Source organism: Crinia signifera, chromosome 4 (assembly GCF_055691185.1).
Source record: "Crinia signifera chromosome 4, ASM5569118v1, whole genome shotgun sequence".
Taxonomy (NCBI): domain Eukaryota; kingdom Metazoa; phylum Chordata; class Amphibia; order Anura; family Myobatrachidae; genus Crinia; species Crinia signifera.
In genome coordinates this window covers 44954069-44979120 of record NC_139220.1, presented here as the reverse complement: position 1 = coordinate 44979120, position 25052 = coordinate 44954069, and the positions used below count along the sequence as shown (strand labels likewise).

The window sequence follows — 25052 nt, the reverse complement described above, 5'->3', positions numbered from 1 at the left end:
CACAGGTTGAAGACCTGTGCTATAGATTGTTACATGCTAATAATAAATCCTTCATGGGCTGGTGTCACCTGCTTTAAAATGGAATGTTTGAGGCAACGACACTGCATTTTTGCCTAATTATCTTATCCCCCTCCAAATGCGACTCCACATGCAACAAATCTCACCCCCCCCCCCCCCCCCCGGCAGCCCATCTCCTCAACGCAGTGCACCTATCCCCCCACAGTCGTCCCCCCCCCCCCCTCCCATCAGTCCTTGTGCCTGCTCACCTGGAACAAACTCTCTCATACCCTAATTCACAGACTACATTTGTTCCATAGTCACGTTGGGAGACCAGAAGATTTGGGTCTGCTCTCTTTTGTAACCTGTATTCCTTAGCTTGTCTATAACATGCAGATTACTGTTTTTTTGGCAATCAATCAGTTTACAATTGTGTCTTTTCTTTGATATAATATTTATGGTTTAATGTTATAATGGCTATAGCCTGATTTGGCTTAATTATGGCTTACTGTGGAATAGAGGCTGAGTTTCTAAAAATTGCGCCCGAAGCTGATGATGAGACTTGGATTACAAACAGTCCTATATGTATATAGGATCTCAGAGGAGGCTTGGTAATATACTTTAAAATAGCCACGGAAATACTCCTATAAAGGAGAGAGGCGATATTGAGGCTTGGAGTGCAAAACCCATGAGTGCGCTTGCAACAAACCCAGTGAATGGGGTGGCTATAAAAATGGAGGCAGATGATAGTAGGCCCTACACCGCAAAGTCCGGTCACCGCAAAGTTGCCTAATACCGCTGGGCTACGGTAGATTGGGAGGTTCCCTGACTCCAATATTTGTGGCCCATGAATTACCGATATACATTACCTGGAGCATATCCCTAATGAAAGGGAGAACTGCACTCTGAATAAGAGACTGCTACAAACACCCAGGAAAGGATCTGGTATTCACAAAATCACATGGCCACTCAGGATGCGACCTCATAATGTGGGAAGGGCCAGATTAAGGGGGAGCACAGGGGGTCAGTACCCCTGTGCCCCCCTCTAGCTAGGGGCCCCCTGTTGTCGGCATGTACTTTTAAAAATTATATTTCTTTTTTTAGCTAAAGGTTTTGTGCATTTGAGTGGGGTTGTGCTGCAGCTTCACCTATCTGCCAATGTGACAACGATTAATTGTGCTGAGCATCAGGAGCCAAGGCACACTGACTGCACAAGTGTGCACTGCATTACTGGGAGTTGACTAAGATTCATGACACTTTGCACAAGAGGGCAAAAGTGGAGAGGTTTGGGCTGAGCTCTGATTAGTGGAGCTCATTACATGCTTCTCAGGCCCATGGAGAACTGCAGCAGCAGCCTCATCATGGGATGGTTTTTAATCAGAGGCTTTGAGCCTGTAAAGTCTCCTACAGTCCTACAGAGTAAGGTACAGAGGGAAAAACACAGGCTTTTCATGTAGTATATATATATATATATATATATATATATATATTATATTATTAATACCCCCCTGCATTACCCATTGACCAAGTTTATACTGCCTTTACTCTGTGTTTTGACAGTGTAATATTCTTGCAGTTTGCGGCCAGTAGTGACAAGTGCAAGGGGGCCCCCCTGTCTAAAGTGACCGGGGCCCCCCAGAGGCTTAATCCAACCCTGATTACCTACCAGTATATATTTGGATTGTGGGAAGAAACTAGATTACCCATGAAAGCTTAGGCGCAGTACAAGTTGTGTTACCATAATATTACACATAACATGTGAGTTCCTTGTGACTCAGTAGTGCTGAGCATCTTTGTATGTGTCTTTTTCTGTACATATGCAAAAGATGCATATAGGATGCACAATCAGCCTCCGCTTATCAAAAATGTTTGCGGATTGCCTACTGTATATTCTGAGTGTGACTGATGGTGTATCTGCATACAAAATGCTACTTTGCTGTGTATTTTTTTGGGGATTTAAGTTTTTATTGAAAGAAGTGTACATAAGAAAAAACATAGGTTACACATCAACCGACGCAGTCGGGCTTTGTATATGAGAGTTCTTAACAGAGTCTTTACTAGACATAACAGTTGAATATTTGTTAGGTATAGGTGCACTAACCTGTAAGTATTAAAGACATATTCAAATTTTAATCACAACTGTGAAAGAAAAGGATCTAGAACTAGTCGCCAGACCAGTCAGGATAAGCAACAAAGGGGGGAAAGATGGAAAAGAAGGTATGAAAACAGGGGATCTGGGGGTGATGGAGGGGGGGAGTGGGGGTTGCCCTTTGGGCGTTTACATGTTGATAGTTTAGCTGTTATTATATGGTTAAGTCCTAGTGTAATTTAGGTAGGAAAGGGAGTCTTTGAAAAAGAACCAGGGGGCCCATGTTGTCTGGAATGTTTTATAGTTAGAAGGGCCGGACAGGGCTATGTCGTCCATGGATAGAAAATGCGAGGCGGTTAAACCATTCCACTATGGTTGGAGGGGAGGTAGACCTCCAGTGTACCGGAATGACAGCGTTGGCTGCGCTATTTAGGTGTTTGAGTAAAGACTTTATATATGCTGCGATGGGGCCGACAATTTTGTTCAGCAGCCAGAATGTGGGCTCAGGGCTAATGTCTGATCCCATAATTTCCTTAGTTACAGAGATCACCAAATTCCAAAATGGCCTTATGGCGGAACATTCCCACCATATATGTAGCGGGGAGCCTGGGTCTGCATTGCACCTCCAAAATGTCGCTGCGACTCCCGGGAACATTTTCGATAGTACTGTGGGGCATCTGTACCACCTGGATAGAATTTTATATTGAGTCTCTAACACTGAGTAACTGGATGAGCAAGATAGCGTGACCTGGAAGATTTTACTCCAATCTTTGGGGTCTAGACAAATATCTAGATCCTTTTCCCAGTCAGAGGAAAACCGTGGCAATGTAGCGAAGGTATCTTGTATTAGAAGTTTGTACCCTGTCGATAAGAAGTGCTGGGGGGGATACAGCCAGACATAAAGCTTCGAATGAGGTGTGTGGTCTGTGTGCCGCTGTCTTGTACGCAGGGCTATTTTTCAGCAGGCTCCAGCAGGAACTGAGGCCCTTATTCTAGTTCACTCTTTCTGACAAAATCCTTCTTAGATGGACAAAACCATGTGCACTGCAGGGGGGCAAAATGTGCAGCGAGAATTAGATTTGGGTGAGTAATTTTGTTTCTGTGCAGGGTAAATACTGGCTGCTTTATTTTTACACTGCAATATAGATCTCACTTTGAAGTAAAACCCCACCCAAATCTAATTCTCTCTGCACAAGTAACACCTGTCTCACTTGCAGTGCACATGGTTTTGTCCATCTAAGAAGGATTTTGTCAGAAAGAGTGAACTAGAATAAGGGCCTCAGTTCCTGCAGGAGCCTACTTAAAAATAGCCCTGCTTGTACAGTTGTCTGGAGAGTAGGTGTTTGATAGGTATGTACCTCCAGATCTCTGGCGGGGAAAGCTCCAAGTCTCGCTGATTTCTGGGAAAGGTGTCATCTCAGAATGAGAGACCAGGTCTCCTCCGGAGCAATCTCCACATCGATAGCGTTGGGCCTACAGTGGGGTGAGTTGTCGAGGGTGGTATCTGAAGCCAAGCCTCCAGTCCGAGTCGGGATGGCAGCCCATGGCTCTTGAGTATCACCCATTGTTTATCAGGTGCTTGTCTAGTCCATTCCATGACTCTACCCAGCGTGACCGCCTCGTAGTACGAGGGTAGATGGGGAAGCTGCAAACCCCCTAAGTGTCTGCGGAAAAATAATACGTCATGTCGAAAGCGGGGGGTTGCTAGAGCCCCATACAAACTCCCGAATCAGTCACTGGATTTTAAGAAACCATACTTTAGGTATATGGATGGGGATGGTTTGAAATAGGTAGAGAATCCTGGGGAGTACATTCATTTTAATGATACTCGTTCTTCCCAGCCAGGAAAATGTGCCTTTACGCCAATCCCGAAGTTCGTTTTTAAGTTTGGTCAAGAGTGGTAGAAAGTTGTCGGAATAAAGCTGAGATAAGTCTCTATCCAAATACCTAAATATTGAATTTTTGAGGGATGCCATGAAAAGGGGAAGGTGCATTTCCAGTTATCTACCAGAGTGGTGGGGACGGTGAGGTTAAGGGCAGTGGATTTGGAGAAATGAATTTTGAAGTGCGACAGTGCCAGGAATGTATGTGATTCTGAGATGAGATTGGGGATTGAAATGGAGGGATTGCTCAAAGCTATCAACAGGTCGTCTGCAAACAGTGATAATTTGTATTCCTGGCCATCGATGACCAGACCTGTAATATCTGGGTTTATTCGGATTGCTTTAGCCAGGGCCTCTATGCACAAAACAAAAATGAGGGGGGATAAGGGGCAGCCTTAAGGTTACGCATATACCCAGCAGTCTATAACCCTAACCTTACACACACATACCCCGCTGCCTATAACCCTAATCATACATGCATATACCCCACAGCCTTTGCACACACACGCCGCAGCCAATAACACTAACCATACACACACACACACCACAACCTATAACCCTAACCATATACACCCCCCGCAGTCTATAACCCTAACCATACACGCATATACCCCGCAGCCTATAACCTTAACTATACACACACACCCGCAGCCTATAACCCTAACCTTACACACACACCCCGCAGCTTATAACACTAACCTTACACACACACCTCGCAGCCTGTAACCCTAACCATACACGCATATACCCCGCAGCCTATAACCCTAACCATACACACACATCCTGCAGCCTATAACCCTAACCATACACGCATATACCCCGCAGCCTATAACCCTAACCTTACACACACATCCTGCAGCCTATAACCCTAACCTTACACGCATATACCCCACAGCCTATAACCCTAACCTTACAAGCATATACCCTGCAGCCTATAACCCTAATCATACATGCACATCCTGCAGCCTATAACCCTAACCATACACACATATACCCCACAGCCTATAACCCTAACCTTACACACACACCTTGCAGCCTATAACCCTAATCATACATGCATATACCCCGCAGCCTATAACCCTAACCTGACACACACCCCGTATCCTATAACCCTAACCATACATGCATATACCCCGCAGCCTATAACCCTAACCTTACACGCATATACCCCACAGCCTATAACCCTAACCTTACACACACACCTCGCAGCCTATAACCCTAACCATACACACATATACCCCGCAGCCTATAACCCTAACCATACACACCCCGCAGCCTATAACAGTAACCATACAAACACATCAGCCTATAACCCTAACCATATACACACACCTCCCAGCCTATAACCCTAACCATACATGCATACACCCCGTAGCCTATAACCCTAACCATACACACATATACCCCGCAGCCTATAACCCTAACCATACACACATATACCCCGCAGCCTATAACCCTAACCATACACACATACACCCCGCCGCCTATAACCATAACCTGACACACACACCCCGCAGCCTATAACCCTAACCTTACACACACACACCCTGTAGCCTATAACCCTAACCTCACACACATATACCTCGCAGCCTATAACCCTAACCATACACACATACACCCCGCAGCCTATAACCCTAACCATATACACATATACCCCGCAGCCTATAACCCTAAGCATACACACACACACCTCCCAGCCTATAACCCTAACCACACATTCATATACCCCGCAGCCTACAGTATAACCCTAACCTTACACACACCCCGCAGCGTATAACCCTAACCTTGCATGCATATACCCCGCAGCTTTATATAATGTGTAAGGGGCATTACAGTGTTGTGTGTATTCTATTAGTGGCATTATGGTGCATAGTGTAAGGTACATTATGGTGTGTGGTGTATAGTGTGAGTGTCATTAAGATAAGTTGCATAATTTATAAGGGACAGTACGTGGGTGGGGGGGGCGCCAGAAAATATTTTGGCTGGGGGGGAGCAAAATTTCTATTTACGCCACTGTGCTGACTCCATCCATCCACTTAGTGTGGCCAGTCCACTCTCCCACCAACGTTCCTGATTTTCCTGATTCGTCTGGAACCCCATGTTTGTTGGGATACCTGCATTATCCCTAATTGTTCCAGTACAAAAAGGAGAAAACGCCTAAAAGGGAGGCTTGACTTCTTGATATTATAGGGCAACTCAGGACTATTGCTGTCACCATATCTCTGGACATACAAACCTTACCAGAAGATTCCAACGGATGGTAATATACAATATACAATATCATTTAACAAGCCCTTTACTATGGAGATTTCAACATCACACCCAATATCCCTGTGATATTTTATGCTTTATTGTACATTTTTCATGTTTTATGTTTAATACTCATATTCATACTTAATTATTGAATTATTGTTTTTTAATTGAGAACCCTGTTGTCTAAATCATTGGAACAGCCAGCGCTGGCACAATCTCTGCTTTTTATCTTTATATTCTGAGTGTGACTGATGGTGTATCTGCATACAAAATGCTACTGTGCTGTGTATCTTAATAAAACACTGTAAAGTTCAAATTTGTATGCAGATACAGCTGCAATTGCCCAATGTATTGTGGATAAGATGGATTGTAACAGAAACAGTTGCATGAAATAACACTCAGCGCTACCGAGTCATGACTAGACAGCTGCATGTAGACGCAGCTGTAGTTATATTATGTAGCACCATTCATGCTCTCTTCCTCCTACATCACATGGTATCATAAGTGACATCATAATGTGGTGATGTCATAATAGACACCAAACAGAGAATGCCTCATTTCTGTACACTGAGGCGATAGAGGATGGAGCGCATTACTTTCCTCCTCCTATTTGTGGCCTATTTAGTTACAGACACCGCACATGGAGGTGAAACATCAGGTACATTTATTTATTTGTTTCTTCTTATCTGACTACATGTTATATTTATTTTACACATGCACATATATATAAATATAAATAGATAGATAGATAAAAATACAACATAAGATAGATAGATAGATAGATAGATAGATAGATAGATACAGCATGTTGAATCTATCTATCTATATATTTATCTTGTCTATCATGCCGTATCTATCTATGCATATGCTGTATCTATATATACACTGCATCTACCTATCTCTCTCTCTCTCTATCTATCTGTTTATAAATGTGTGTGTATATATACTGTATATATGTGTATATATACTGTATCAATCTATACACATAAATATATATATATATATATATATATATTATGTAGCGCCATTCATGCTCTCTTACTCCTACATCACTTGGTATCATAAGTGACATCATAATGGGGTGATGTCATCATAGACACCAAACAGTGACATCATAATAAGGTGATGTCATAATAGACACCAAACAGAGAATGCCTCATTTCTGTACACTGAGGTGATAGAGGATGGAGCGCATTACTTTCCTCCTCCTATTTGTGGCCTATTTAGTTACAGAGACCGCACATGGAGGTGAAACATCAGGTATATTTATTTATTTGTTTCTTCTTATCTGCCTACATGTTATATTTATTTTACACATGCACATATATATAAATATAAATAGAGAGATAGATAAATAGATAGATAGATAGATAAAAATACAACATAAGATAGATAGATAGATAGATAGATAGATAGATACAGCATGTTGAATCTATCTATCTATATATTTATCTTGTCTATCATGCCGTATCTATCTATACATATGCTGTGTCTCTATATATACACTAAATCTACCTGTCTCTCTCTCTCTGTCTCTCTGTCTCTCTCTCTCTCTCTCTCTCTCTCTCTCTCTCTCTATCTATCTGTATACACATATGTGTGTGTGTATAAATACTGTATATATGTATTTATCTATACACATAAATATATATATACATATATATATTATGTAGCACCATTCATGCTCTCTTCCTCCTACATCACATGGTAGCATTAGTGACATCATAATGTGGTGATATCATAATAGACACCAAACAGAGAATGCCTCATTTCTGTACACTGAGGTGATAGAGGATGGAGCGCATTACTTTCCTCCTCCTATTTGTGGCCTATTTAGTTACAGAGACCGCACATGGAGGTGAAACATCAGGTACATTTATTTATTTGTTTCTTCTTATCTGACTACATGTTATATTTATTTTACACATGCACATATATATAAATATAAATAGATAGATAGATAAAAATACAACATAAGATAGATAGATAGATAGATAGATAGATAGATACAGCATGTTGAATCTATCTATCTATATATTTATCTTGTCTATCATGCCGTATCTATCTATACATATGCTGTGTCTCTATATATACACTAAATCTACCTGTCTCTCTCTCTCTGTCTCTCTGTCTCTCTGTCTCCCTCTCTCTCTCTCTCTCTCTATCTATCTGTATACACATATGTGTGTGTATAAATACTGTATATATGTATTTATCTATACACATAAATATATATATACATATATATATTATGTAGCACCATTCATGCTCTCTTCCTCCTACATCACATGGTAGCATTAGTGACATCATAATGTGGTGATGTCATAATAGACACCAAACAGAGAATACCTCATTTCTGTACACTGAGGCGATAGAGGATGGAGCGCATTACTTTCCTCCTCCTATTTGTGGCCTATTTAGTTACAGAGACCGCACATGGAGGTGAAACATCAGGTACATTTATTTATTTGTTTCTTCTTATCTGACTACATGTTATAATTATTTTACACACACACACACACATATATATATATATATATATAAATAGAGAGAGAGAGAGAGAAAGAGTATATTTATGTCTGCGATATCTATCTATGTTCCTGTAGATAGATAGATAGATAGATAGGTAGATAGATAGATAGATAAAAATACAACATTAGATAGATAGATAGATACAGCATGTTGAATCTATCTATATATTTATCTTGTCTATCATGCCGTATCTATCTATGCATATGCTCAGTGGCGGAACTACCGTGGGTGCAGGGGGTGCAGTTGCTATGGGGCCTGGCGGCTGGGGGGGCCCAGGCCCCACAGACAGCAAGCAAGCACTCCCCTACACTAACTGACCATGACCGCCGTAATATTATTGCTACCGGATGCCGAGCTGTCCGGCCGCCATTAGAGCTCGCCCCCATTGTGACGTGTGCTGTCCCTGCCCCGATTGTGACGTGTGCTGGGCTGGCCGGGGGAGGAAGGGGAAGGGAAGGGTCCGGCCGTCCGTTTGTCCTGCTTGTGAGACTCGCGAGATGATGACGTAATCTCGCGAGTCCGTGCACACTGTGCTGCTGCATACTCTGCTATTAGAGCAGAGACTCACGAGATGATGATGTCATCATCTCGCTAGTCTCTGCTCTAATACCAGAGTATGCAGCAGCAGCACATCGCCAATGGGAAAAGGGGGACAGTGAGACACTGCATGCTGCTGCCTGGAGTCGGACTAGTGGACGGACGCGGCCACAGAGGGATCTAGTGGAATCCAGATTCATCATCCAGTTCTGGCTCAAAGTGAAAAAGCAGCATTTAATATTTCTGGTGAGCTGGGCTATAATTTCATTTATTTTACTGTATTTTTCTGCATATGTGCGTTGCATAATGTATAATGTGGGCACAGAGGTGCGTGACGCATCTCTGTGCCCGCGTTATACATTATGCGACGCGCCGTGGGTTGCATAATGTATGCAGTCGCATTATACATTATATACAGAGGTGCGTCACGCAAGACCGGGGGGGGGGGGGGGATGGCGGGGGATGACGACGACTTGGACAGGGGGGCCCCATTATAAATTTTGCTATGGGGCCCACAAAGGTCTAGTTACGCCTCTGCATATGCTGTATCTATCTATACACTGAATCTACCTATCTCTTTCTATTCTACTGTACATAATATATATATATATATATATATATATTATATATATATATATTTATGTGTATAGATAGCTATACACATAAATATATATATAATATATATATATATATATATATATATATTATGTAGCGCCATTCATGCTCTCTTCCTCCTACATCACATGGTATCATAAGTGACATCATAATGTGGTGATGTCATAATAGACACCAAACAGAGAATGCCTCATTTCTGTACACTGAGGTGATAGAGGATGGAGCGCATTACTTTCCTCCTCCTATTTGTGGCCTATTTAGTTACAGAGACCGCACATGGAGGTGAAACATCAGGTACATTTATTTATTTGTTTCTTCTTATCTGACTACATGTTATATTTATTTTACACATGCACATATATATAAATATAAATAGATAGATAAAAATACAACATAAGATAGATAGATAGATAGATAGATAGATAGATACAGTATGTTGAATCTATCTATATATTTATCTTGTCTATCATGCCGTATCTATTTATGCATATGCTGTATCTATATATACACTGCATCTACCTATCTCTCTCTCTCTATCTATCTGTATATAAATGTGTGTGTGTATATATACTGTATATATGTGTATATATACTGTATCTATCTATACACATAAATATATATATATATATATATTATGTAGCGCCATTCAAGCTCTCTTATTCCTACATCACTTGGTATCATAAGTGACATCATAATGGGGTGATGTCATCATAGACACCAAACAGTGACATCATAATGGGGTGATGTCATAATAGACACCAAACAGAGAATGCCTCATTTCTGTACACTGAGGCGATAGAGGATGGAGCGCATTACTTTCCTCCTCCTATTTGTGGCCTATTTAGTTACAGAGACCGCACATGGAGGTGAAACATCAGGTACATTTATTTATTTGTTTCTTCTTATCTGACTACATGTTATAATTATTTTACACATACACACATACACACACACACACACACATATATATAAATATAAATAGAGAGAGAGTATATTTATATCTGCGATATCTATCTATGTTCCTGTAGATAGATAGATAGATAGATAGATAGATAGAGATAGATAGATAGATAGATAGATAGATAGATAGATAGATAGATAGATAGATGGATGGATAGATAGATAGATAGATAGATAAAAATACAACTTAAGATAAATAGATAGATACAGCATGTTGAATCTATCTATATATTTCTCTTGTCTATCATGCCGTATCTATCTATGCATATGCTGTATCTATATATACACTGAATCTACCTATCTCTTTCTATTCTACTGTATCTATCTATACACACATATATATATATATATATATATATATATATATATATATATATATATATATATATAATGTAGCGCCATTCATGCTCTCTTACTCCTACATCACTTGGGGGGTTATTTTGGTTCAGTCTTTTTGACAAAATCCTTCTTAGATGGACAAAACCATATGCACTGCAGGGGGGCAGATGTAACATGTGCAGAGAGAATTAGATTTGGGTGAGTTATTTTGTTACTGTGCAGGGTAAATACTGGCTGCTTTATTTTTACACTGCAATTTAGATCTCACTTTGAAGTAAAACCCCACCCAAATCTAATTCTCTCTGCACAAGTAACATCTGCCCCACCTGCAGTGCACATGGTTTTGTCCATCTAAGAAGGATTTTGTCAGAAAGAGTGAACTAGAATAACCCCCTTGGTATCATAAGTGACATCATAATGGGGTGATGTCATAATGGACACCAAACAGTGACATCATAATGGGGTTATGTCATAATAGACACCAAACAGAGAATGCCTCATTTCTGTACACTGAGGCGATAGAGGATGGAGCGCATTACTTTCCTCCTCCTATTTGTGGCCTTTTTAGTTACAGACACTGCACATGGAGGTGAAACATCAGGTACATTTACATGCATTACTTCTTATCTGTCTACATGTTATATTTATTACACACACACACATATATATATATAGAGCGAGAGAGAGTATATATTTATATCTGCTATATCTATGATCCTGTATCTAGATAGATAGATAGATGCAGCGTATAGATAGATAGAGCATATGTATGTATTTATATACACACACATATATATATATATATGCTCTATCTATCTATCTATCTTTATCTACTGTATCTATATATCTATCTATCTTGTCTATCATGCTGTATATATCTATCTCTATCTATGAATATGCTGTATCTATCTATACAATGAATCTACCTATCTCTCTCTCTCTTTCTATCTGTATATATATATATATATATATATACTGTATCTATCTATACACACACACACATATATATATATATATATATATATATATATATATATAAAATGTAGCACCATTCTTACTCCTAAATCACTTGGTATCATAAGTGACATCATAATGGGTTGATGTCATAATAGACACCAAACAGTGACATCATAATGTGGTGATGTCATGATAGACACCAAACAGAATCCCTCATTTCTGTACACTGAGGCGAGAGAGGATGGAGCGCATTACTTTCCTCCTCCTATTTGTGGCCTATCTAATTACAGACACCGCACATGGAGGTGAAACATCAGGTACATTTACATGTATTACTTCTTATCTGTCTACATGTTATATTTATTACACACACACACACATTGTATTTAGATATATATATCACACACACACACACACACACACACACACACACACACACACACACACATATTGTATTTATTTATATATATATATATATATATATATATAGAGAGAGAGAGAGAGTATATATAATCCTGTGTAGATAGATAGATAGATAGATAGATAGATAGATAGATAGATAGATAGATAGATAGATTAGATTGATGTAGATACAACTCGATTAGATAGATAAATATAGATACAACATAAAATAGATACAGCATACATACATACAGACATATATATATGTACCCCTATTCTTTCTTCTTCTTTTCATATATATATATATATATATAATATGTTGTATCTATCTTTATTTGTATATCTATCTATCCATTAGTTTATCATGCTGTGTTTACAGATGGGGCCGGGCTCTTCTTTGCTGGCGAATCACCAGAACGTCACTGCTGGCGATCCGCCAGCAGCCCGGTTCGCCATCTGACACTCAGTTTCCTTCGGCGGGGTGACGGGAACCCTGTCCGTCTGCGCTTCAGGGAGACGGACAGGGTTAGGGGGGTGCGAGGAGTTGGTGGGGACCCCGGGTGACCGCCGACAAGCCGGCAGTGACCTGAGGGAAGCGCCATCGGAAGGCGGGTGGCGGGGGATGGCGGGTGGCGTCGCCATCCCCTGCAATGATGAGCCCCGCTCCATCTGTATGTAACTCTATCATATAAATATATATCTATCGATACACACAAAAATATATATACTGTATCTATCCATCGATACACACACACACATCTTTCATTATATTAAAAAATAACTTTTGACTACTAAGTAACGGGTGAGTGCTCCTTGCTGCAAGATAGTAAAGGTACCAGGGGTGCATTGTAGGACATAGGGGACAGGGCGCATTGTGTGATATATAAGGTGGATCTTGGAGAGTACAGGATGTATTGTTGGACTCAGGGGGGGTGATTCCGGCACCTCTGGTCCAATGCCATATGCACAATGATTAATAGCAAAGCTGGAACTGGTAACACATAGCCCCTTAGTGTAGTATGTATAGCGTACTGTAACTGCATGTATCATAATGTAAGCACAACTAGAATACTCATGAATTGTCCTTGTTGTTTTCTCATGTCCCCCCAGCTCCCATGTATGCCGAGGGCATTGATAAAAGCCCTGCAGTAGATGGTAAGTACAGCTATAATACCCATGTAACTGTAATAACAGTATCAGTGTATGTACAGTTCTGTATAACAATTGTTGGTGTTTTCTTGTTTTGCTCCAGATTCATCCGCGGACGGCACAGTGGAGGACTATCTCCCATCACAGCAGAGTAAGTTATTCAAATAATCCCTCTTTTTACTGAGTATAACACATCATACAGTACAATGGTGGTTATGCCCATTTCTATAATAAGAATATGATAGCGCTACAGACTGCAGAGCTGTAATAGTGCAGGCGATAAATATAAGGAATGATTGAAATCCCTCCAGCCAGAGGCGTACCTAGATATTCATGGGCCCTGTAGCAAAAGTTTGTAAGGGTCCCCTATTTAGCAAGTGATGGTGATAAATGTATGTAAAACATATTACTTAGACAGCAAAGATGGGCCCCCTTCAGCTCTGGGCCCCATAGCAGCTGCACCACTTGCACCTATAGTAATTACGCCCTTGCCTCCAGCTGTATAGGAACTATACATCCCAGCATGCCCAGCCACAATGTTTCTATTAGTGGTATGATGAAACATTGACAGGACATGCTGGGATGTGTAGTTCCACAACAGCTGGAGAGTCACATGTTGAACACCCCTGGCCTAAATGAAAGTCCAGAGAGCGGCTCCTCAGCGGATTACCTCAGCCCATGTTACAGAGGTGACAGGAAATGGAGCCGCTTCTGTGTTACACCCATGGCTGTACAGTTCTTATGTTGCAGATATGGAATAACAAAATTACTTTAACGTATTTCTTCTTATGTGTTTCAGAGCGTCCCGGTGATACAAGGTCATCAGCGATATTAGTGATGGACATCGCGCCAGGTAAATAATCAAATGGTTAATAAGAAAATAAGAGAACCTGATGGATTGTGTTCTGTTGTGTGTTGCACATATCAGTCATATAACATATGTGGCAGGTCTGTGCGCTATGCAGAATGAATGTACGTACACAGTGGCTGATATCATTTACATTATCGCTCATTTTGACCCTTTTGAGCAATATTCCTCATTATATCGCCCAGTGGGTACAGGCCATAAGGGCTACTACTGAAGTATTAGATGTGGCATCTTTTGGTGTTTAACGATAAATACAGTTCTGCAGTTACACATCATAGATGGTTCTAATGACAGTTTGTTAATAAAGTATATGGGATCAGTTTTAATTTATAAGCCCCATTGCAGTGAGAAAGGGTTAATGGCAGTGGTTCCCAAACTGTGTATTTAAAGAATTTCAGCCTTTATTTAAAGTACCATTTTTATGAATTAACGAGAGTCATCTTTTTGTACCATTTCAGTAATAAAAGGCCTGGAAAAAAGACTCATCCACCTCGAGGAAGAACTCAAGAAGCAGGAAAAATTAAACTTATATACACTCTTAAGTTTAATAATCATCATCATCCTGTTCTTCGTAGCGGGCCTGCTGTTCTTCCTCTGCTACCGGGCGTGCTTAAGGTAGGGATTGTGTTATTTCTTTTATTGTCCATTTATAAATGTTCAACCTGAAAATTAATTTATCTCTCTATTTATTAACAGATCAGAGGACAGAGATATAGACATCGAAGGTGAGAAAACCTACAGTTATCTATATGTGCCGTACAATTGCATAAAATGCAGACATCCAGAAATATAATGTTATTTATTTATCTTTCTATCTAGATCCTTCTCGTGGCGCAGATTCAACTGCCAACTAAGAGGATGCAGGCCGTGTGTGCGCTGTCTGGTTCTAGTTGTGAGGAACTGCTGTAAGAATGTGTTCTTGTATGAGCTATTAGCTGTAGCATATGCAAGAACCCATACTCACAGCAGTTCCTTACAGTACATCTAGACCAATAGTGCTTCATCTGAGGTTCTAGTTGTGAGGTATTACTGTAAGAAATAGCTCCTGCATTTGCTATTAGCTGTAGCTATTGCAAGAACCCTTTCTTACAGCAATTCCTTACTTGTAGAGCCATAGCACTTAATATACAGAGTATTCTCCGGCGCACACTTCTACCAACGGTGTATTATCAACATCAAAAGCATCAAGTAACATCCGCTCTTATAACATCAATTAAGATCTGCAGTTGAATAAAAAAAATAAAAAATAAAATGAATGATTGTGTTATTTGTTGATCTAGTACTCGGTATTATAGAATAATATAAATGTACACAGTGGTGCCTGGATAATGGCCCACAATGGTTCAGAAGCGCTCTAACACCTTATGAGCAATTCGTGGGATCTTATTCTACAACTGCTAGAGATTCTCACCATGGGACTGATTCACACCCAGTTGTAGTGTGGTGAGAATTCACTACACTACAACTGCCGATGCTAGGCTCTGGGAGGGGGGGGCTCAGCAAAGGGCAAGGCGGAGTCACACCCTGCAATGTGCCCGCTAAAGTACAAGGACTTTGTTACACAGGGAAGCGCTTGGACAGCGGTTGCAGCAAGATAAACCTTGGAGGCAAGGAGGCAAGATAAACCTTGGTGCCCCCCCCCCCACCCCCCCACCCCCCCATAGACAGATAGCTAGAGGTAGGGAGAATGAGATAGGGGGAGTGAGGGAGAGAAAAATAGGAGGAGAATTAGAGAGATAGGGAATGATATATAAAGGGAGAAACAAGAGAGTGTCAGAGAGAAATAATGTAAGGGAGGGAGGAGGAGTCAGGGAAAGTTAGAAAATGAGCAGCCCTCACCTTATTGACACCGCTAAAGCCACAGTGCCGGAAGCCACAGAACCTGTCCTGTAGTGAGCAGCCCCTGTGTCTCCACCACTCTGGGCTTCTTAAATGTGTGCTGCCTCCCGCCAGCTCCTGCACTGCAGCCTGCCCTAAGTTCTGTTCGCAAGCCACAGGTACTGTAGGCTGCAGATTCAAATTGTCCTGGACAGCCGCTGGCAGTACAGCTCTGCAGCTGTATATTACTGCCTGCGCTGCGTACCATGGCTGCTGGTGACGGGGTCCCAGGGAAACTTTCTCCCTGAGCTAGCTGGTGTTTGAAGGAGAGGATGTGCCCCTTCAGGGCTTAGTGCCCCAGCGGCAGGAGCCTCCGTTGCCTCTGGAGATCAGCAATGAGTTCTGAAACTTTGTCGTCTGTGCAAATCTGAGTATCACTGAAGCTTCCACTAATCTGCGACTGAGACAGACAGGAAGTGGTCAGCGCTGACATCACAGACCCACCCTGAAAATGCCTGGGCACACCTGCTTTTTTTCCTGCCACACCCAGAAAATGGCAGGTTTCCACCCCCAAACGTCGACTTCCAGTCAGTCAAACTACGATCCACATGCATTTTTGTTGCTGTTTCCCATCATGCGTGCGCAGTGTGTATGGTACACATGCACATTTGTTCCATAGTCATTTGATTTTATTATTTGTTGATCCATGCTAAATTAGCCCCATGGTGTATTAAATAAAATAAATGATTGCCCATGTAAAGAAGGATGATATGCTCCTGAAATAATGGCATGCCATGATAGGTACCAGCATAGAATGCTGAAAAGATGGGGCATAAATCCCCTTATATGATGGCACATAAAGATTTATTTCGTTTTGATAAAAAATTGCCTGTGTATACAGAGGAGAAATAAATGTATATAGTGCAGCTTGGCGGGTATGTATTCCTTGTGTGATACTGTACTTGTCTGTACCTGCTTTTACTGCTACCTACCCGAGCTGGTGCAGCGACCAGTGGCGCCGCAGATGGCTGCCTAGGCGCTGTGCTGCTCGGCGGTATGTGTTCCCCGCATGTAACGTCTCAATGTAATGTATGTATTTCCCCCCCCCCCCCTTCATCCCTGCTGATGCTGTACTGTATATCCACAAAAAATTCCTAGTGTGCGCAAGCACACATGGCCAATAAAGTTGATTCTATTCTATTCTATAGGCGAAACTAGAAATTTGGCAATGGGTGGCCCCAGTTCCAAATTTAAAGTTGCCAAATAAATGAATTCAACAAAAAAGGGGGCGTGGCCTCACTGCAATGGGTGGGAATGGCAGCCGGAGTTTCATGCAGCAGTTGAGAATGGTGGGAGGTGCAGGGTCAAGGAGGGGCAGTCAGGCTTTGATGGAAGCAGGCCTGACACTAGGCAAACTCTAATAAAAAGGTGTATAATGCATGGCCACATAATAGTACCGATTAACATAACACCACACAGTATGACCTATATTCACACAAGTAGTGCCACTTAGTATACACATTATGCCAGCTAGAGTTTCTTAGACAGACTGTGCCAGGTAGAGCCCCTTAGGCACACTGCACAAGTTATAGCCCCTTGGACACACAGCATAAGGATTACGCACACCGTAATGCCCATTACACACTAAACCACTTAGCTAAAGGTTTTGTGCATGGGATTGGGGTAGTGCTGCAGCTTCAACTATCTGCCAAGGTGACAATGATTAATGGTGCTGAGCATCGGGAGCACAGGCACACTGATTGCACAAGTGTGCAGTGCATTACTGGGAGTTGACTAAGTCCCATAACACTTTGCACAAGAGGGCAGAGGCTGAGAGGTATGTGCTAAGATCTGATTGGTGGAGCTCATTACATGCTTCTCAGGCCCATGGAGGACAGCAGAAGCAGCCTCGTCATGGGAGGGTTTTTAATCAGAGGCAGTGCTGATCCTTTGAAGTCTCCTACAGTCCTACAGAGTAAAGTTCAGAGGGACAAACACAGGCTTTTCATGTGAGATGTATATATATATATATAGTATCCGGAGGTCCGGCACTCCCAAGGAAAGTGTCAACTTGGGCTGGTGCCAGCACAGTAAAGTAAATAGTAGTCCGTGTGGTGCGGCACTCAGCGCGATAAAGTAAATACACGTACCAACAACAGTGGGTAAACGACAACGTTTCAGTTGTATTTATCACAACTTTTTTTGACTTGAAAAAAGTTGTGATAAATACAACTGAAACGTTGTCGTTTACCCACTGTTGTTGGTACGTGTATTTACTTTATCGCGCTGAGTGCCGCACCACACGGACTACTATATATATATATATATATATACAGTATATATATTCCAGATTCCAGATTCCCAGATTCCAGACCGGCACTCAGGAGTTGAAGAAAGAAAAGTATTTATTCCATGTGCAGAAAAGGCAACAGCAGCTGTCCCAATAGCTGTTTCAACTGGACTCTGCTATTTGTCATCTGGGGAACAGAACACCCAAAATCCACAGCATATATAGAGAACAATTGCACCAAAAAGAATATAAATTAGGTCCGTTTGACCTCACTTGTCACAGATGATGTCAGTGGTACAGTGACATGCCTGTGGGCATGTGGTGCTGGGCAGACTGACAGCGGCGTATATGTTGTGAGGCAACTGGGTAGGTACTGCAGAAATTGAGGTTTTGGGGTTTGAATGCATCCACAATCTCCTTCGGAAAGGTTATGGTGGGGTGACTTGATAAAACCACCAATCTTTTGAAACAGGGATAGGAATATCTGTACATAAATAGTTACTCCTAATTAATAAATACTATCTCTACTACTCCTGGGGGGATATTAAACAATCCCGCACAGTGATATTATTGGTCAAGGCAGGAGTTGCTGTGGGACACATATGTGATATATCCAAATAAACAACCATATTTATGGCACTACATTTATAGAATTAATGCTGGCATACACACCAACATAGGTGACAGCAGTCAGAGCTACAAAGTATTAGTGTAACACATTTCTTGCACCTACCTTCAAATACCACAAGTGGTCAATAAATAATATCACTCTAGTAATCCTGAATAGGGAGCGGAGTCTCTGAACACAGAGATCCATTAGGAATCAATGAATGGGGTGTGTTAAGAGACCACATATAGCGTGACTGCCGGTCCAGGCAGAGGCTGTAGTGGGACAATCTGACAGAGCCACCAAAGGCTTCAAAATACCTCACTAGATCCATACAGTCTTACCAATATATGCTACAGCGGTTAGGGGTGCTAACTATTCATGAGAGAATAAATCTACGGTATAAGATAGTGGCACCTATATATATGAATTGGTGACAACATCACCAATAATAAAGGTGCTAACAACCTATGTGTTAAAGTACCACTGTCACACTATACTTAAGACAACCACTCTCGCAAACTGCGGGTATATAAATAATCATATCCACCAGTAACGATAAATATGAATCAATGAATATGGTCAAATTTTTGCTTTTCTATAAATAAACAGCAAAAGAAACAATTGTAACAAAGACAAACTCCCTAGAGAAATCAATCATATTGAACAAGATTAATGGTGCTGAGCATTGGGAGCACTGGCACACTGATTGCACAAGTGTGCAGTGCATTACTGGGAGTTGACTAAGTCCCATAACACTTTGCACAAGAATGCAGAGGCTGAAGGGTATGTGTTGAGCTCTGATTGGTGGAGCTCATTACATGCTTCTCAGGCCCATGGAGGACAGCAGAAGCAGCCTCGTCATGGGAGGGTTTTTAATCAGAGGCAGTGCTGATCCTTTGAAGTCTCCTACAGTCCTACAGAGTAAAGTTCAGAGGGACAAACACAGGCTTTTCATGTGAGATGTATATATATATATATATATATATATATATATATATATTCCAGATTCCAGATTCCCAGATTCCAGACCGGCACTCAGGAGTTGAAGAAAGAAAAGTATTTATTCCATGTGCAGAAAAGGCAACAGCAGCTGTAGAGAACAATCGCACCAAAAAGAATATAAATGAGGTCCGTTTGACCTCACCTGTCACACTGTCACAGATGATGTCAGTGGTACAGTGACATGCCTGTGGGCATGTGGTGCTGGGCAGACTGACAGTGGGATTCCCCGTGCGTCAGACTAGAGGCTGACTAAGCGCGGAGACTCGCCACAAGCTGGGTGTTTTGCCAGATATTGCTAGGTGACAGACGAGCTCCTGTTGCAAGGGCACAAAGGATACAGTGTTCATGGGAGAAAGTGGTGGTGGCATTGGCAGTACTGGCGTGATCATTTAAAGCCACCTTGTATGGAGACAGATGGGGTTAGCGCCGCTAGTCATCCAGCGGGTAGAATGCATGTGAATGAACGTAGGATGTGTTTACTAAGCAGAGTGGGACAGGCATAATATGACACGCTGGGGTCAGGGAAACCCGGTAATGGGGTTTGCGGGCTTCAGCCCATATATAAACACAAAACACATAGTCTAGACACACGGAGGTGTCCAGGTAATAAATAAGCAAAAGCAATTAGTCACGGCACGCGGCAGTGCCTGTTACACAGTAAACACCACAATATGTGGTAGGAGTCTCAATACAGCACAGTATCGGGTAAAGATGTTATGCAATGTCACAAGAGTCGGTAGGATGCAAGGTGCACGCCAAGAGGCGTATCAAGTGTCAAAATAAAGTAGGTGTCCAACATATAATGTGTAGGAGAGTGTTAGAGGAAACATCCCATCTTAAAGACTTCATTGAGGCCATACTGGGCCATACAATTCAATCTGAAGATCCTCTGGAGTTCTCTTTGAAGGAGTTTTTCCCTATCGCCACCTCTTTTCATTGGCGGAATATGATCAATGATGGTGCATTTGAGTTGTGAGACATTGTGGGATTTAGATATACAGTGTCTTGCCACAGGTAGGGTTTTCAGTTCATTCTGTGCATCTTGAGTAATGAAGCTGTTTTCATAGAGGAGCGGTGTTGGCTAAGTCTTTCCTTATGCATTCTAGTAGTTTTGCTAATGTATAGCAGATTGCAAGGACATCGTACGCATAAATGACATATCTGCTGTTGCAGTCCAAGCAGTGTTTAATGGTGTAGTCAACACCATCTTGTGGGTTGACAAAGTGGTGTCCAGTTTGTAAGAATTGGCAGTTGGAACAGCCTAAGCATCTGTATTTACCCTTCTTGCGACTGAGCCAATGTGCCTTACTCGCCGGTGCTAGTCCTGGAGCTGTTTTCACCAGGAGATCTCTCAAGTTGGGACCTCTTCTATAGGCAAACCTGGGAGGTTGAGAAAGTTCTGTGGATAGAACAGGGTCACTGGATATTAGGTGCCAGTGTTCGTTGACTTTTTGGCATATATGTTGTGAGGCAACTGGGTAGATACTGCAGAAATTGAGGTTTTGGGGTTTGACTGCTTCCACAATCTCCTTCGGAAAGGTTATGGTGGGGTGACTTGATAAAACCACCAATCTTTTTAAACAGAGATAGGAATATCTGTACATAAATAGTTACTCCAAATTAATAAATACTATCTCTACTACTCCTGGGGGGGGGGGGGGGGATATTAAACAATCACAATCACTGCCGGTCCAGGCAGAGGCTGTAGTGGGACAATCTGACAGAGCCACCAAAGGCTTCAAAATACCAGACTAGATCCATGCAGTCTTACCAATATATGCTACAGCGGTTAGGGGTGCTAACTATTCATGAGATAATAAATCTACGGTATAAGATAGTGGCACCTATATATATGTAGGGGTGACAACATCACCAATAAAGGTGCTAACAACCTATGTGTTAAAGTACCACTGTCATACGATACTTAAGACAACCACTCTCTCAAACTGCGGGCATATAAATAATCATATCCACCAGTAACGATAAATATGAATCAATGAATATGGTCAAATTTTTGCTTTTCTATAAATAAACAGCAAAAGAAACAATTGTAACAAAGACACACTCCCTAGAGAAATCAATCATATTAAACAAGATTACACTTTGCACAAGAGGGCAGAGGCTGAGGGGTATGTGTTGAGCTCTGATTGGTGGAGCTCATTACATGCTTCTCAGGCCCATGGAGGACAGCAGCAGCAGCCTCGTCATGGGAGGGTTTTTAATCAGAGGCAGTGCTGAGCCTGTGAAGTCTCCTACAGTCCTACAAAGTAAAGTACAAAGGGACAAACACAGGCTTTTCATGTGATATGTATGTATATATATATATATATATATATATATATATATATATATATATATATATATATATATATATATTAGGGCGGAGTGAAAAAACTGAAATTGAGAAATTCTAAATCGGCTAGTGTGGAAAAGTTGTGACTTGACTTGAATAAGAAACGTGCAAAAGCATTTTGATCTGAGTCAACATCTTCTGTTCTGTCAAGAGGCCTGAAGTTTCACTTTTTTGGTGAAAATGACGAAAACTATGAAGATGCTCCGATCTAGTTAAAATTATGTCAGGATGTCTTAGAGTGGTTCATTAATATACTTTAGCATAGTAAAAGAGAGTACGAGATTGTCCTAGTGCAAAGTGACTGACTTTGGTGGGAGAAAAAATCCCTAATAATTGACCCATTTTCATGGTCACAATTGTGAATATTGTGTGTTTTCTCCTGAACGTGTTTATAATAGAAGAAGCACAAATACTCTAAATGGAATTTCGGTGACACTGTGTGAAATATAACACAGCATAATAGCCCTTAATCAGACCTGATCCCAGTACAAATTTGTTCTCAAATTGGGCAAAACAAATGCTGCATTGCAGCAAATTTGCTGTTAAATTTGGGTGGGGTGTGTTGAAGCTGAAATCTAAATGACAGTGTAAAAATAATGCAGCAGGTATTTACCTTGCACAGAAACAAAATAACACACACAAATCTAAAGGTGGCCATACATCTACAGATCGATTGTCAGATTGGGCCGGTTGGAACAAACAGCTGGTAATATCTGAATGACAGTTTTTCAGCATTTCAAAGCAAATGGTCAACTGTCATTTGCTCTCATCTTTTACCAGAATTTTGTTCCAACCAGACAGATCGGACAATAAATCTGTAGATGTATGGCCACCTTAAATCTCTCTGCACATGTAACATCTGCCCCACCTGCAGTCCAGCATTTTTTTGTCCATTTTGAGAACAAATTTGTACTGCGATCAGGTCTGATTAAGGGCCATTATGCAGTGTTATATTTCACACAGTGTCACTGAAATACATGAAATTGGATTTATGCTGCTCTCTTTGCAGTGCATATACAAAGATAGACAATCATGTGTATATAAATAAGAAATAACTGTTGCAGTCTGTTATTGAAAAACAGTAACTGTTACAATAAGTATTACAAGTAAGTGTAAACTGTCTAATGTATCATTTTACATATCACCTCTGTTTATTGACAGAAAAACAGTGTTGCATCCCCTATGCTGGGAACATAAATGGGCTGCATTACAGCATATAATTATGCCAAAGATAAGCCAATATATTAACTGTTAAATACATTGAAGTGTATTATGATGTAATAAATTGTAAGCTTGCAGCAGGGCCCTCTAACCCCCAAGTCTGTCTGTCATTACCCAGTTTGTTTTATCACTGTCTACTATTGTAAAGCACAACGGAATCTGCTGAGCTATATAAGAAACTGTAAATAAATAAATAAATAAACAAATACATCTAATGTTTAGGGAAAAAAAAAACAAGAACATTGATTCAAAAAATAACAGGTTAATCATTCTATGAGTGGTGTCCAGCAGTACATATATGCCAATCACTGTGTTCATTTCTAGGCAGCAGGGCCGTCTTAACAGCAGTGTGGGCACTTGGGCAAAGCAATGCACTGGGGCCCTTACCCATTCTCCCCTCCTAGGGGTGGGGGGTGGTATCAGCAGCAGCTTTGATGTCCCACGGGTGGCAGGGGGTGCTCTAACTTCCATTCAACATGTAGGACCTGGAGCAGTAACTTCTGCTAATTACTCCTTTACTGCACAGGTGGTGGGAGGGTGAACACTAACATGTGGAAGGGGGCACTGAGCTGTATGAAGGGTCCCTTGTAAATGACTTCCAGGGAGGTAGGGGGTGTTTTATACACAGGGGACGGTTGGATAATGGAGTGGGCTTAATATTCGTCATTTTCCGGTGTAAGGGCAGCTTGTTTGACTGCAGATATCGCCATTATCTGGAAATAGATTTCTTAGCCTAGTATAAAAACCTAGAGTCCCAACTTTCAGGAGGTGCTGGGAACTTGGGTATCAGAGATCAGGAGCCAGAGCAATCCATTGACAAAAATATAAAACTACACCAGACGTTTGGAGCTGGAGCAGGGACCGGCTGCTGGAAGGCTGATATCTCTGGTTCTGGGCATGATAGAGACAAGCCGCTAGTGTCAGAGAGAACCTGAGAAATATGACTGGAAATTGTATTTAACAGGTCGGATGTGGACTGCTGCTTTGAAGTTGGATATCTGCAGTTCCCCAGGGCCGATTTTCAAAATTCTGGTATCCCTGGAAAAAGGGCTATCAACATACAGCCCTTATACACCTGGGGCCCCCTCTGCAAGTGCCCATTAAGCCCATATAAAAAGATGGCCCTGCTAGGCAGGATTGATCAGCAATACTTATTACAGCATAATGCACTTTAATG

General features: G+C 41.4%; 2 protein-coding genes across 2 annotated transcripts in view; both read left to right on the top strand.

The window, feature by feature from the left end:
• LOC146074012 (gastrotropin-like) overlaps positions 1–25052 on the top strand; it is an 86605-nt gene that overhangs the window by 37492 nt on the left and 24061 nt on the right. The window lies entirely within an intron of this gene.
• On the top strand, positions 13534–15897 carry LOC146072937 (uncharacterized). Its single transcript, XM_083180108.1, has 7 exons — positions 13534–13558; positions 13675–13719; positions 13817–13864; positions 14513–14566; positions 15040–15196; positions 15278–15306; positions 15401–15897. The coding sequence occupies exons 1-7, from the start codon at positions 13534–13536 to the stop codon at positions 15433–15435; spliced, it is 393 nt and encodes a 130-aa protein (XP_083036234.1). The 3' UTR covers positions 15436–15897.

What these genes read in the sequence shown, in the direction of transcription:
- LOC146072937 (XM_083180108.1), top strand. Translation starts at nt 13,534, where the DNA reads ATGATTAATAGCAAAGCTGGAACTG. An exon ending in TAAAAGCCCTGCAGTAGATG is followed by an intron (nt 13,720 to 13,816) that starts GTAAGTACAGCT and finishes GTTTTGCTCCAG; the next exon opens with ATTCATCCGCGGACGGCACA. An exon ending in TGCTACCGGGCGTGCTTAAG is followed by an intron (nt 15,197 to 15,277) that starts GTAGGGATTGTG and finishes ATTTATTAACAG; the next exon opens with ATCAGAGGACAGAGATATAG.